This window comes from Ursus arctos, unplaced genomic scaffold (genome assembly GCF_023065955.2).
Source record: "Ursus arctos isolate Adak ecotype North America unplaced genomic scaffold, UrsArc2.0 scaffold_36, whole genome shotgun sequence".
In the NCBI taxonomy this organism is placed as follows: Eukaryota; Metazoa; Chordata; class Mammalia; order Carnivora; family Ursidae; genus Ursus; species Ursus arctos.
In genome coordinates, this window is record NW_026623050.1 from 8,563,008 (window position 1) to 8,579,024 (window position 16,017).

Here is a 16,017-nt window from a genome sequence, read left to right on the forward strand (position 1 = left end):
CAAGCAAGGATCCTGATGCGGGACTCGATCCTGGGATCATGACCTGAGCCGAAGGCAGCTGCTTAACTGACTGAGCCACCCAGGTGTCCCACCTTGGGTTGTTTTTAATCTAAAAATATTATAAAGTGTTTCAGACAGATATGACTGTAAATTCCCTATAATTTCTTAAGAATCAATTCAGTTTCAGAAAAAAGAATGCTAGGGAAAATTTATTCATTCATATATATATTTTAAAGTGCTTACTGTATGCTCTGTGCAAGTCTAGACATTGTAAGTTTTTAAATGATATGGTCTCTCAATCTGAGGACTACAGTGACGTGCTTTCTACTTTCGTTGTGACAGGTTTTCCAGGATTTGGGGACCGAAGTACTGTCTGGAGCAGCTAAAGGCTACAACATATGCCTTTTTGCCTATGGACAGACAGGCTCAGGAAAGACATACACCATGCTGGGGACCCCAGTGAGTATTGGTATTGGATATGATCTCTTTCTATTGCCACAGCAAGCCTGAATCTCACACTGTCCTTGTTACTGAGAGAAAGAATGCAAATTTAGTAGTCAACTGTAATAGGATTTAATGGGCTCTCTTCTGGATTAAGAATGGGTTTCTCAGCCCTTTAATTGAAAGGTGAACTTTGAATAATTAGCTCCTCTTTATTAAACCCTGAAGAACCTTAGAATTATACAGCTCCCTTTGATGAAGCTGACCTTGTCAGTCCTTCTGAATTTCTCATATCATTTCCAAGTTCATCACGTGAAGCTTTTTAACACCTTTGGTGTGGACAAGCCCCAGACTGAATCTGAAGTGTTGCTTAGGGCTGTACAGAAATGGGGCTATGTTTGTTAGATCTGAGCATTGGAAAGAAGCAGGAGAACCAGCTACTGGATGGAGGTTTAAAAAGTGTGAAGGATTATGAGAGCCTTACTTTGTCCTGGAACATTGGGAGGGTAGCGGGCCTTAAGCATACCTCTTTGTTTTAGGTTTAGAAGTATCTGGGTGAGTTGAACGGTGTGGCAGGTGACAAATAACACAACACAGGGACATTCTCTGGGACACTTTGCCTCCCGAAAGATTATCCCTGCTACCTTGTGCTCAGCTCATTGCTTACTGTGTCCTTGTTTAGCGTGATTTTATATATTTGAAATTAAAAGAAGAAAATGCCCACTAAACCAGGGTATACAACCTTTAACGTATGTACAAGTTAGTAGTGGACCCAAGATGAAAAAAGAAGCTACTTTTCCCTAAATGTGTATTTTAAACACCCAGTCTCCTGTGTATATAGGGAATGAAAGGTTCTGGGAGGGACCGCAGTGGTAAATAGGTTTATCCAAGAAGGATATAACCTTTATTGTGTGAAAGCAGGTATCTGGGTTTGTTATCTTCTCCTCTTTTCCTTTTTATGGTGATGATCTGCCTCTCAGCTGGTACTTTCGTCCCATGAGTGTCTCCTGAGAGCCACGCGAATAGTCTTCTATATACCACCAGTGAAACTGCCTAAAGTGAAGAGGCTAGTGCAGGGAGCCCATGTGCCCGTCCACTACCACCTTGGTTTCTGGGTGTTGCGGGAGAGTTTCACTGTGAGTGAACAGTAATGCTTTCATTTCTTCTGTTCTCCAGGCCTCTGTTGGGCTGACGCCACGGATATGTGAGGTATAAACTCTATTTTGACTAGATTCTCTCCGAGTAGATCTTTGTACACTCCCTTCAGTGAAACTCCAACCCTCTGGTTTGTGCAGGGTCTCTTCATCAGGGAGGAGGACTCTGCCCCACTGCCTTCCTCTTGTAGGATAAAAGTAAGGTAAGAACATTTCAGGCTCTGGGACCTAAAATATTTCTGTTTCCACTCCAAATTCTGGCATGTTCAGCTGTCCTGTCTTTGCTTCAAGAGTAATCCAGAGGAATAGAGGAAAGCTACAGTAGAAATATTTTGCAGTATAGGGAGATGAGAAACATACTTAGATATCTGGGTTGTAGGAAACTTAATTCCTATCCCTAGGCTTAACAAAGAGTTGTTTCCTATGGTCCAGCTTGCCCTGGCTGTCTGGTTTCCTTTTCTGTAATAATTTTTTATTATGTTAGTCACCATACAGTATATCCTTAGTTTTTGATGTAATGTTCCATGACTCATTATTTGCGTATAACACCCAGTGCACCATGCAATATGTGCCCTCCTTAATACCCATCACCGGCCTATCCCAGTCCCCCACCCTCCTCCCCTCTGAAGCCCTCAGTTTGTTTCCCAGAGTCCATAGTCTCTCATAGTTCATTCCCCCTTCTGTTTACCCCCCCTTTATTCTTCCCTTCCTCCTCCTACTGATCTTCCTGCTATTTCTTATGTTCCATAAATGAGTGAAACCATATGATAATTATCTTTCTCTGCTTGACTTATTTCACTTAGCATAATCTCCTCCAGTCCCGTCCATGTTGCTGCAAATGTTGAGTAATCGTTCTTTCTGAGGGCTGAGTAATATTCCATTGTATATATGGACCACATCTTCTTTTTTTTTTTTTTTTAAAGACTTTATTTATTTATTTGACAGAGATAGAGACAGCCAGTGAGAGAGGGAACACAAGCAGGGGGAGTGGGAGAGGAAGAAGCAGGCTCATAGCAGAAGAGCCTGATATGGGGCTCGATCCCATAACGCCAGGATCACGCCCTGAGCTGAAGGCAGGCGCTTAACCGCTGTGCCACCCAGGCGCCCCTGGACCACATCTTCTTAATCCAGTCATCTGTTGAAGGGCATCTTGGCTCCTTCCACAATTTAGCTATTGTGGACAGTGCTGCTATGAACATTGGGGTGCATATGGCCCTTCTCTTCACTACGTCTGTATCTTTGGGGTAAAAACCCAGTTTCCTTTTCTTCACTTTCTTTACAGTTTAATACTACCTTTTGGAATTTCTCTTCTAGCTCCTGCTGGGTTGTTCTTTGGTTCAGTAGTTCCTAAACTCTAGTTCTGAGACAGTGCTGGCTACTCCAATATGAAGTTTTAACCAGTCTGTAGCGAAAATGTTGGTGCACGGTTACCCATTGCCCAATTACCATTAATTTTCTGTATTCTGTTTTTTTGGGGTTTAGTGTCCTTTTTAAAAAACATGAGATGTAATTCACATACCATAAAATTCACACTTTTGAAGTATATGGTTCAGTGATTTTTTTTTTTTTTTAAGATTTCATTTATTTATTTGACAGAGACAGTCAGCAAGAGAGGGAATACAAGCAGGGGGAGTGGGAGAGGAAGAAGCAGGCTCCCATCAGAGGAGCCCGATGTGGGGCTCGATCCCAGGACCCTGGGATCACGCCCTGAGCCGAAGGCAGACGCTTAACGACTGAGCCACCCAGGCGCCCCCAGTGATCTTTTTTGATATTTACAAGGTTGTCCAATCATCTTTACTATCTAATTCCAGAACATTTTCATCACCCCCCAAAAATAAATGCCCTTTTAAAAAATTAAATGATAGTAAACAGTATTTATACATTTTTTAAGTTTGCAAAGTAAAAATTTGTAGGCCTGTATATGTGTGTGTGTGTGTGTGTGTGTGTGTGTGTGTATGTGTAAACATGTACATATATATTAAATGTTCTTTGTCCATGAAATCTGGGAGCCACTATTCTGAGAGGCATCTGGGCATCCTGTGTTCGAATTTGAGAAAGAAGGAGAAACAATTTATAAGAAGAGTGTGCACAGAGTTTGTCTGAGCAGGAGGCTTTTTTTTATGGCCTCTGGCTTCATAGGCAAACATCTGTGTTCTGATGAGGAAGACTTCTGTGAAAAGTTTGTTTTCTTATTTAACAAAATCTTTGCTGCTTTTAATTAAGAATTGTAGCTATGTTATTATTTTAAAAAGGAATAAAATACCAGCAGGTATAAGATAGACCATATCTTAAACAGAATCCCAGTGTATAAAACAGGTAAAATGAGAACTGTCCTACTTAAATTAGGGGTAGAGACCAGAATCTTTTTCATTTAGCTCTCCTCATTGCTTAGCAGTGGCCCTAAAGATGCCTTCACAGAAAAAACCAGTTAGAGCTCAAAGATCATGTTTGAAAAATCACTTAAGAAACAAGCCTGTAGGGGCGCCTGGGTGGCGCAGTCGTTAAGCGTCTGCCTTTGGCTTAGGGCGTGATCCCAGAGTCCTGGGATCGAGCGCCACATGAGGCTACTCCGCTGGGAGCCTGCTTCTTCCTCTCCCACTCCCCCTGCTTGTGTTCCCTCTCTCGCTGGCTGTCTCTCTGTCAAATAAATAAATAAATAATCTTAAAAAAAAATGCCTTTAAAAAAAGAAAGAAAGAAACAAGCCTGTAAACTCTGTGCTCTGGTGGCCTGATCAAGGTATAGGCTGGTGACAGCATACCCCAAAACCATGCTGAAATAGCCTCTTGAAGGCTAAATTTGAATCAGGACTGACATTGTAAACCTACAACTGTGAAGTGATGACAGCTAATGTGGCAACACAATTGTGCACACGTAGAAAGAGACTCAAGGGGGACCCCTGGCATGGTCAAGGTCTTAGAGTATCAGAGGTAGAACTAGATCAAGAATTACGGCCTTCTGGTTCTTGGCTTAGTGTTTTCTCCACTTTTTTCCCAAATCTAACTATGTTGCCTTTTTTCAAAATGTAATTTTGAGAAGATGTCACCATTTTCCAAAATCTGATTATGTGCCTTGTTCTTCACGCCTCTAGTTTCCTGGAAATCTATAATGAACGAGTACGGGATCTGCTGAAGCAATCTGATCAAAAAAAGTCCTACACTCTGCGTGTCAGAGAGCATCCAGAGATGGGGCCCTATGTACAAGGTGAGCCACTGTGGTCTTGGAGGTCTGAGACCAAACTGAATTCTGGGAAGCTTTCCAAATGGTCACTGATTCATTTAACAAATGTATAATGAAACTTGCTATGTTCCACCTACTGTACTAGATGTTGGATAAGTAACAATAAATGGAAAAGACAGTCCTGCCCTCATAGGCAGGCTTATAGTCTTGTGGGGGTGAGGCAGAAAATAAACACTTAATTACAAGTTGTGATAAAGACTAATAAATAATTAGATCTTGTGATAGAAAAGAACAGTGGGCAGTGTAGATAGTCCATCTGCATGGCATGGTCAGGAAATGCTTTGAGGAGATTCAGGAACCAATGATGTGAAGAATGGTGTAGTGAGGGGAAGAGTGATTCTGGTAGAAGGAGCAGCATGAGCAAGAGCCCTAAGGACTGGGTGGTTTCAAGGAGGCCAGTGTGTCTAAAGCATGGAGAATGAGGGGGGAAGTGGCATGAAATAAGGTGGGGTCTGTGGTCTGAGTCTCAGGTCAGCTCATCTCCTTTTCAGGGTAGTTCCTCTCACTGGTGGCAAAAGGGAGATGAGGAGATGTCACACATGGCACGGGTCTGAGCTGCTTCCTTATTAAGTGCTGATATTTGGTGTTTGGTACCATCATCTTATTCTGTTAGGCTAGGTCTTACTATTAAGTAGGAACGGTTGTGTTCTTTTGTGGAGGAAGTTTTTACCCTTTCAGGCCACTTATAAAAAGCAACACATGAATTTTATGCTTCTGTTCCTTCAGAAATATGCTAATTTAAATCCTGACAAAGCAAGGGACATGCAAGATCAAGAGCGGGTCTCTTCTTTATCAGGGCATGGCTTATGGAGTGTGCCAGTCACTGATTCTGCCACCTGTGTTTTTCCTCAAATGTTCCATCATAAACCGAAGCCTGGAAACAAAACAAAACAAAAACCATTTGCTTTGCTGGGAGCCAGTGGAGTTTACTTCATAAAACTCTGTGAATGTACATTTCTGTGTAAAGCAGTACTTTGAGGGCAGACCAGGAGTTGATGGAGTAGTGTCAAAATTTCTTACCTTTGTATTTTATTTTAATGTGTCTGTGTGTGTGTGTGTGGTAGGGGCAGTAACTAGAGGAGACCACAGATGTAGTCCAAGTGTCCCCATTGCACAGAAGCTAAAATGAAGCTGCAAGAAGTTACAGGGTGTTCCCAAAGTCACACAGCTAGTTGGAGCAGGGTTGGAACTGGGAACCTTGCCTAGGATAGGAAGAGATGAGTGGGATAGAATCCTGTACATCAAGGAGACCTGTGATTGTAGATTCTTTGATCAGCATAGTACTTGAAACCCAGAGAAGGTAGGAACTTATAAAAGGTCATTGAGCTTGGGTCATATACCTAAGGCCAGTGACAGGAACTAGACTGAAATCTCAGGGCTCTTTTGGACCTTCATAGAGTGAACCCTTGTCGGGGAGGAAGATGGTTGGTAGGAAATAATTCTACCCAGCAAAAGGTCTCTTAGGTCCTTTGGGTTACACATTTTTGAAAGTTGGTCTGGAATTTCTCAAATCATGACAAATATAGGTCAATAGTCCCCCCATTTCTTAGTGAAGGAGCTTGAACTCTAGTATAGTGCCATCAGTGGAAGCCAAGAACCAGAATAGTCACATTGAACTATTATTTCTATTACTACCTTCTGATGGCATTGCAGCAAACTTTTTAAAAAAGATTTTATTTATTTATTTGAGAGAGAGAGCGAGCATGCACGTGTGCAAACAGAGGGAAGGACAGAGGGAGAGGGAAAGAATCTCAAGCAGACTGCCTGCTGAGCGTGGAGCCCGACACAGGGCTTGATCTCACAACCCTGAGATCATGTCCTGAGCTTAAGTCAGGAGTCAGATGCTTAACTGACTGAGCCACGCAAGCACCTGACAGCAAACTTTTAGTTTTTTTAATGTTTGCTTTTTCATTCATTTATTTATATTATCTGCCCGCCTGCCTGTATCTGTGTCTATGTATCTCTATCTTCGGGCTCATATATTCTGTGAATATAATTCCCAAGTGGAAAGTGGTTTCTGCTTGAAACCAATTCTACGGGCATTTATTGGATACCTGCTAGATACTTATACTATTCAGAGTGTCACAGGAAATAATGAAGACATAAGAACTTAGAGTTCTAGTTCAGAATTGTGAGCTAGAACTTGATAGTTGCCTAAATCAAAGGAAAGGAAGGGGGTAGCCTATTACGTTCCATTTAAAAGTTTATTTATTAGATGACCGGTTAAGTTGAAATCTGAAATGTACACAGGCCTGTACAAAGCACACTTAAGAGGCCAGCGGTTACAGGGTCTGAGGTGTCATTTAAGTGAAAAAAAGATAATGTGTTTTTGCCTTGGCCTTTATCTTAAAGGGATTGGTACAAAGCAGGAGGTGTTGGATGTAGGTAATTGCATTGCCAAAAAATATTATTTTTTGTATTTTCTGTGTGTCAATCTGCATAAAAGTTTTTTTCTTTTTAATTCTTTAATTCTTTTCTCTTTTTAATTCTTAAACCTTTTTTCCCCTAGTCTTTCTCCACTTACTAGGACTTCTGGTACCATATTAAATAAAAGTGCTAATAGTATTTAGTCTTGTTTCCAGGGGAAAGCTTCAACATTATACCATTAAGTATGAAGTTTGCTATAGCATTTGTTTTTAATAAATATTCTTTATCACACACTTGTAAAAATGTAACAAAGGACGAGGTTTTTTTTTTTTTAATGTTAGTCATTAGTTTTTGATGTAGTGTTTGTGTATAACATCCAGTGCTTATTGTAGTACATGCCCTCGTTAATATCCATCACATGCTAACCCAGCCCAGGTTTGTTTGTTTTTTTTAAAGATTTATTTATTCGAGAGAGTGTGCATGTGTGCAAGTGGGAGGAGGGGCAGGGGGATCAAGAGAATCCTCAAGTACATTCCCTGCTGAGCGTGGAGCCTAATGTGGGGCTCCTGAGATCATGACCTGAGCTGAAATGAAGAGCTGGCCACTTTACTGACTGCACCACCCAGGTGCCCTACAAAGAACTGGGTGTTTTTTGTTTGTTTAAAATTCCAGTGTATGGCCAACTAACACTTAGATAAAGTAAAGATGAATTACTAAAAAAATGAAAACGACATCTTAATTACAAGCCCAAATTCTTTTTACAAATTTGTAAGATATAAAATCACTCTGTCACATTGTTGTAAATGTTGCTAATACTCTCAATTTCTGTATGTATCTCATTGTACCAATAATAGTTTGAGAACTGGCCTTAGTCTTTGGACCAGCTTTGAGAAACATTGCCTTAGCAGATTAAGGGAATTCTCTTTTTCGCCTAGTTTTTTTTTTTTTTTAAGATTTCATTTATTTATTAGAGAGAGAGATAGCAAAAGCAGAGGAAGGAGCAGAGGGAGAGGGAGAAGCAGGCTCCCCGCTGAGCAGGGAGTGAAACTCGAGGCTCAATCCCAGGACCCTGGGATCATGACCTGAGCCAAAGGCAGATGCTTAACGGACTGAGCCACCCTGGCACCCCTTTCCTAGTTTTTTTAAGAGTTTTTGTTTTTAATTTTTTAAACTTTTTAAAAAGTTGCAAGTACAGTATAAAGATTTTTCTTTTTTTTAAAGATTTTATTTACTTATTTGACAGAGACAGCCAGCGAGAGAGGGAACACAAGCAGGGGGAGTGGGAGAGGAAGAAGCAGGCTCCTAGCGGAGGAGCCTGATGTGGGGCTCGATCCTAGAATGCTGGGATCACGCCCTGAGCCGAAGGCAGACGCTTAACAACATGCCACCCAGGCGCCCTTAAAGATCTTTTTTCTTGAACCATTTGAGAGTGAATTGCTAATCTAATGACCCATCTCCCCTGATTATTTTAAGATATTTTCACTCCATTCGTCCAAACAGGAATGTTCTCCTGTATAATTACAACATAACCACCCACATCAGGAAATTAACTTTGGCATGTTACCACCATCTAATGGTTAAAGCCCATTTAAATTTCCCTAATTGTCCCAATAATTGCCCATTTGAGAATCACGTGTTGCGTTTTGTTATAGTGTCTCTCTAGTGTTCTTTGGTCTGGAAAGATTCCTTGGTCTCTCTTAAACTTTCATGAACTTTACAACCATCAAGTGGTGTACAACTTTGATTTATCCCATAACTCATGATTATGAAGGTGATATATGGCAACCTTCTTCAATAAAAAATTGCTGTTTTCCTTTTGTAATCAGCAAGTGTTTGTGGGGCAGTACTGTGAAATCATGTACACATCCCATCTTCATCCAGTTTGGGATGTATTTATGTCAGTATAGATTCATGCTTATCTATTTTATTCAATGAATTATCTTCTGTTACTGTGATTTTTTTATTTTTGATGCTCAAATTATTCCAGATTTAGTCAATGGAATCCCTTTCAAGTGCACTTATGTGACATTTTGACAGATCACTGTTATTCTTTGAGCACCTCCTTGTTTTCCGGCACAGATGTGTTCCAGGCTAATCTTCTACTTTCTTTGCCTCAGTCTTGGAATCAGTCATTTCTTTTTATTTTTATTTATCACACTTCTTCTTTTTTACTGGGGAATAGTATTTAGAAGCTAAAAATAAGGTGGGGGTGCTAGGTATGCGTGTTGTTATTGATATTGCAACTTGTCCCTCTGAGTGGACGGGGCTAGGTAATCTGTGTTCACGCCAGTAACTCTAATTGCAGTCCAACACAGCAGAGTTCATTCTCGATTTCTCCCTTTTCATATTTGTAATTCCTTTATTTTATTTTTTAAAAAGATTTATATATTTGAGAGAGAGAGAATGCAAACAAAGGGAGGGGCAGAGGAAAAGGGAGAGAATCTCAAGCAGACTCCTCTCTGAGTGCAGAGCCCGATATGGATCCCACGACTGCACCTGAGTGGAAACCAAGAGTAGGATGCCCAACTGACTGAGCCACCCAGGCGCTCCTGTAATTCTTTTGTTTAACAGGGGAATTACTTCTTTGATCTGCCCTCTGACATATAATCAGTCTCCTTGCCATTGTTCTCCTCTCTCTCATGTGGGTACCTGCCTCACCTGGCTGTGCTTAGACACCCTCTGCTGGGCCCTGCCACCACAGTTCCAGTACTCTGTGTGGGGCTGCCTGTCCCTTAGCTCCCCACTGTGCAGGTGTATTCTGTACCCCTCTTGGTCTTTGTATCCCTTTGCTGGGCTACCTCCCCACTCTGACATGGAAGCCCTGTTCACCATGCCTGGGCTGCCTCCATAGAGGATGCTCCCTTCAGCCCCCTCAGGCTCTGACTCTCTGGGCCAGGCTGCCACATGTGTGGTCACCCTCCTCACCCCACTCTCATGCCAGGCCTTCCCTTTGTGTGGATACCCTTTCCACCCTCCTCAGGCTTAGTCTCGGCCGTACCAGGCAAGCCCTATGTGGAAGCCCTCCCTCTCCCTTCAGGTTCTTCACCCTGCTCTGCATCACTGCAGGCCCTCACCTTCATGCTTGCCTGCCTTGCTCTGTTCAACTTGGTAATTTTAGGACTAAATTGTGCAGGGAAGGGAAATAGAAGGGGTGCTAGAAATGTTTTAATAAAATTACTGTGTTTTGGGATGCCTGGTTGGCTCAGCCGGTTAAGCATGTGCCCTCAGCTCAGGTCATGAACTCAGGGTCCTGGGATCAAATCCTGCATCTGGCTCTGCTCAGTGGGAGTCTGCTTCTCACTCTGTACTTTCTCTCTCTCTCTCAAATAAATAAATAAATAAATAAATAAATAAATAAATAAATAAAATCTTTTAAAAAAATTACTGTGGTTTTACAAGTGCTTTTCTATAGCATATGACTTTTGTCCTTTATCCTGCTAATGTGATTAATTATACTGATTGATTTTTTTTGGTTTTTAGTTTTTTTTTCCTGTAGATGAGGAAATACTTAAATTTTTTTAAAATTTAAATTCCATTTAGTTAACATATAGTGTTTAGTTTCAGGGGTAGAATTTAGTGACTCATCAGTTGCATATAATACCCAGTGCTCATTACATCAAGTGCCCTCCTTAATGCCCATCACCCATTTACCCCATTACCCCACCCACCCCCTCCAGCAACCCTCAGTTTGTTTCCTACAGTTAAGAGTCATTTATGATTTGTCTCCCTCTGTTTTTATCTTATTTTATTTTTCCTTCCCTTCCCCTATGTTCATCTGTTTTGTTTTAAATTCCAGATATGAGTGAAATCATATGGTATTTGTCTTTCTCTGACTTATTTCACTTAGCCTAATAACCCTCTATTTCCATCCACATCACTGCAAAGGCAAGATTTCATTCTTTTTGATGGCTGAGTAATCTTCTGTTGTATATATATATACCACATCTTCTTTATCCACATACTGATTGATTTTTGAAAGTTACAGCAATCTTGCATTCCTGGAATAGACCCAACTTTGTTGTGATATATTATTCTTTTTATATGTTGCTGGATTTGGATTTCTGATATTTTATTTGGGCTTATTGCATCTATGTTCAAGAGTGAAATTAATCATCCTCCTTGTCCTGTTCCTTCTCTTCCTCCTCTACTTCTCCCTCTTCTCTTCTTCCTACTCTTCTGCTTCTCCCTCCTTAGGTTTAGGTATAAACATTGTATTTGTTTCCTAAAAGGAACTGAGATATACTCTTTTTCTATTTTGTGAAAGGTTTTTTGTAAGATCGGGGTTATTTCCTCCTTAAATATTTGGTAGAATTTCCTGGCAAAGCCAGCTGTGTGTTTTTTTTTTTTTTTTAAGATTTTTATTTATTTATTTGACAGAGAGAGACAGCCAGCGAGAGAGGGAACACAAGCAGGGGGAGTGGGAGAGGAAGAAGCAGGCTCTTAACGGAGGAGCCTGATGTGGGGCTCGATCCCAGAACGCTGGGATCACGCCCTGAGCAGAAGGCAGACGCTCAACGACTGTACCACCCAGGCGCCCCAGCCAGCTGTGTTTTTTTGTGAGAAGGTTTAAAATTATATATTTGATTTCTTTCAGATACTCTGTTTATTGCATCAATTTTGGTAGATTGTATTTTTCTTTCTTTTTTGAGAGAGAGAGTGCGCCAGTCCGCACAGAGCAGGGGGTGTAGGGGGAGAGGGAGAGAAAAATCCTAGGCAGGTTCCATTCCCAGCGTAGAGCCAGATGGGGGGCTCGATCCCACAACCCTGAGATCATGACCCCAGCGGAAATCAAGAGTTGAGCACTTAACCGACTGAGCCACCCAGGCATCCCAGTAGATTGTATTTTTCTAAGAAAAATCTATTCCCTCTAAATTTTAAAGATGCTTTTGCATGAAGTGTAATATTCTCTTACACTTTTTTTTAAAGATATACTTTTAAAATTTGTCAGAGAGAGCACAAACAGGGAGCGGCAGGCAGAGGGAGAAGCAGGCTCCCCACTGAGGAAGGAGCCCACTGTAGGAATCTATCTGAGGACCCTGGGATCATGCCCTGAGCTGAAGGCAGATGCCTAACTGACTGAGCCACCCTGGCGTCCCATCCTCTTACACTTTATGTATAAGGAGTCATTTAAATGTAGGACTTCTTTGGGGCGCCTGGCTGGCTCAGTCACTAGAGCTTGTGACTCTTGGTCTCACTGTCATGACTCTGGTGACTTCCCATTCAGTTTTCCCTCCCTTCCCCTATGATCCTCTGTGCTGTTTCCTATATTCCACATACGAGTGAAACCATATGATAATTGGCTTTCTCTGATTGACGTATTTTACTCAGCATAATACCCTCCAGTTCCATCCACGTCAATGTCCTTTGGTTAGTATTTGCATTTTTATCTTTTTTATGCTTTCAACATTTCTGTACATGTTTTAGATGCATTTCCTACAAAAATATTTATTTGGCTTTTGTTTTCTTTTAGGTAGCATCACAATTTTGATCTTTTGAGTAAGTGGGTCTGTTTATTTTTAATATAATTACTAATTTAATTAGGTTTAAATTTATCACCATGTGTTTTTTCTTTACATTTTCTGTTTTATGTTCCTTTTGCCCTACTTTCATGTCTTTTGGGTTAAATTTTAAAATTCTGTATTTCTCCTCTGTTAGCTTACTATTTGTACATTGTCTTACTATTATTTTAGTAGTTCCTGTAAAGATTACAACATGGATCATTGAATTAAAGTTTATTATTAGCTGGTTCTTTGACTTCTTCCTAGACAATGAGGGAACCTTAGAAGACTTGAACTCCATTTATCCCTTCTTTATATGCCATTTTTGTGGCTCTACCTTTTTTTTTTTTTTTTTTTTAATGTCCTACCTTCTCTCTGGGATTTTCCCTCAGCCTTAAGAATACTCTTTAGTCTTTCTTCCATTGTGGGTCTATTGACAAATTCTCTTCACTTTCTGTTGGTTGAAATTATCTTTATTTCTTCTTTATTCTTGAAGAGGATTTCATTGAGTATAGAATTTTAAGTTGGTAGTTATTTTCTTTCACCGTTTAAAATTTATTCCATTGTCTTCTGCCTTCCATTGTTTCTTTTGAGAAATAATCTCTCAGTAATTCCTTTAAGATTTTTCTCTTTGTGGGGCACCTGAGTGGCTTTGTCGATTAAGCATCTGCCTTTGATTCAGGTCATGATCCCAGGGTCCTGGGATTGAGCTCCGTTTTGGGCTCTTTGCTCCCTCTCCCTGCTGCTCCCCCTGCTTGTGCTCTCTGTCAAATAAATAAATAAAATCTTAGAGTAAAAAGATTTTTCTCTTTGTTTTTAGTTTTCACCAGTTTACCATGAAGTATGTAGGGGTAGATTTTCAGGTGTGTGTGTGTGTGTGCGTGTGCGCGCGCGTGCTTCTTGAATCTGTGGTTTAATACCTCTTTATCAGTTGTGGACATTTTTTAGCCATTGTTTTAGTAATTGCTTTTACTCCACTCATTCCTTTTGTAATTCCACTTACAGGTGTGTTAGATCTATTCCCTGTATGTGCTATGATTCTTCCCCTCTCATCTCTGTTTCTTATATTTTGTCTTTCTGTGCTTTATTTTGGATATTTGATTCTGACCTATCTTTTTGTTCACTATTTTTTCCAGCTGTGTTTAACCTATTAAACTTAGATATTGAATACTTATTTTCACTTTAGTACTTTTTATTTTCCAGATCTCCATTTGATCCTTTCATTATAGCTTTCAATTTTCTCTGAAAATTTATAATCTTGTTTTTCAGTTCCTTGAAAATGGCAAGCAGAGATACTTTAAAGTTACTCTAACCCCAATATCTGAATTTTATTGCATCTATTTTTGCTGGTTCTCATTTATTTATTGCCAGGTATACTTGGATTTTGGTTTGTTATAATTTTGTGCCAGATGGTATTTGCTTAATTGTTTATAGAAATAAAAAACTGAGCTACAGTCCCTTCAAAGACTTTTTTTTGTGTGTGTGAGATAGGGGAGGGGCAAAGGGAGAGGGAGAGAGAGAATCTTAAGCAGTTTCCATGCCCAGTGTGTGGAGCCAATGCGGCACTCAATCTCACAACCTTGAGATCACGACCTGAGTGGAAATCAAAAGCTTAACCATGGACGCTTAACCAGCTGAGCCTCCCAGGCACCCCAAAGGCTGCTTACTTCTAACTCAACCTTATTCCTGTGTTTTAGCCCTTTTGGTTTCCAACTCAAGTAGGATTCTATAGGGCAACTCTGAGTAGGCTCTGGACTGCGGTCTGTATCTTCCTAGGCATGTGAGGTTGTCAAGAGAACTGCTCTCAGTCAGTTGCCCTCAAGATATGGCAAATGACTTCAGAGGAAAAGTGGCTCCAAATGCTGGCCTCATTTCTCTGGACTTCCATCTTCCCCCAATATATGGCCTAGAAAATTTTTGCTATCTGGTTAGCCCTCTGTGCCTTAAAGCTTATGTCTTTAATATTTTGTCCAGATTTTTCTAATAGTCTTTACTGGAAGGATTGGTTTGTGTTATCTCATTTGCCATTACCCAAAGCATAAAGTCCCCATTCTTTTTTTTTTTTAAGATTTTATTTATTTATTCGACAGAGAGACAGCCAGCGAGAGAGGGAACACAAGCAGGGGGAGTGGGAGAGGAAGAAGCAGGCTCATGGTGGAGGAGCCTGATGTGGGGCTCGATCCCAGACCGCCGGGATCACGCCCTGAGCCGAAGGCAGACGCTTAACCGCTGTGCCACCCAGGCGCCCCTAAAGTCCCCATTCTTGGTTAAATTTTTAAAACTCTTTGCGGCACCTGGGTGGATCATCTTGGTTTTAGATCAGGTCGTGATCCCAGGGTCGTGAGATTGGGCCCCGTGTTGGGCTCCATGCTCAGCGGGTAGTCTGTTTGGGGGTTCTCTCCCTCTGCCCCTCCCCCCTGCTCACATGCTCTCTCTCTCTCAAATAAATAAATAAATAATTTTAAAAATTTAAACTCTTTTTATTATAGAGAATTTTGAACATACACAAAAATAGGCTAATATCATGAACCCCTGTGTACCCATTACCCAGTTAAAATAATCATTAAGCCTTGGCCATTTCTATCTGTATTCCTGTCCACCTCCCTTCATCCTGTGTTGAGGCAAATTACAGATGTCACATAAATTCATCTATAATATTTTAGGACATAGCCCTAAAAGATAAGGCATGATTTTTAAAAAACATAGCCCCAAAATCATTATAACATCTAAATAATAATAATTTTATTATTTTATTTCATTTTCAATTTTATTTTTATTTTTTATTTTATTTAAATTCATTTTATTAACATACAGTGTATCATTAGTTTCTGTTGTAGAATTTATTTTTAAATTTTATTTTATATCCAGTATAGTTAATATACAGTCTTGTATTAGTTTTAGGTATATAATACAGTGATTCAACAATTCTATACATTACTCAGTGCTCATCATGATAAGGAATTCTTAATGCCCATCACCTATTTTATCCATTCCCACACCTATGTCCCCTCCAATAACCATCAGTTTGTTCTCCAAATATTTAAGAGTCTATTTTTTTATTTCTTTTTTTTCTTTGTTCATTTGTCTGGTTTCTTAAATTCCGTACATGAGTGAAATCATATGGTATTTGTCTTTCTCTGACTTATCTCACTTAGCATTATAATCTCTAGTCCCATCCATGTTTTTGCGAATGGCAAGATTTCATTCTTATCTATGGCTGAGTAATATTCAATTGTATATCTATGCCACAGTTTCTTTATCTGTTCATCTATTGATGGACACTGGGCTGCTTCCATATTGTGGCTATTGTGAATAATGC

The 16,017-nt window shown here is 40.2% G+C and overlaps 1 protein-coding gene across 13 annotated transcripts in view; it reads left to right on the plus strand.

Moving 5' to 3' along the window:
* The window catches only part of STARD9 (StAR related lipid transfer domain containing 9), a 124,247-nt gene that overhangs the window by 51,139 nt on the left and 57,091 nt on the right, over positions 1 to 16,017 (plus strand). For all 13 annotated transcript variants that reach the window (XR_008957117.1, XR_006412071.3, XR_008957119.1 and 10 more), the window contains 4 exons: positions 343 to 459; positions 1,618 to 1,650; positions 1,737 to 1,798; positions 4,685 to 4,797. Coding sequence is in view for 9 of the 13 variants with exons in the window: in XM_026479906.4 (XP_026335691.2) it covers positions 343 to 459; positions 1,618 to 1,650; positions 1,737 to 1,798; positions 4,685 to 4,797 (325 nt within the window). In the remaining 4 variants the exon portion in view is untranslated. The remainder of the gene's footprint in view (positions 1 to 342; positions 460 to 1,617; positions 1,651 to 1,736; positions 1,799 to 4,684; positions 4,798 to 16,017) is intronic.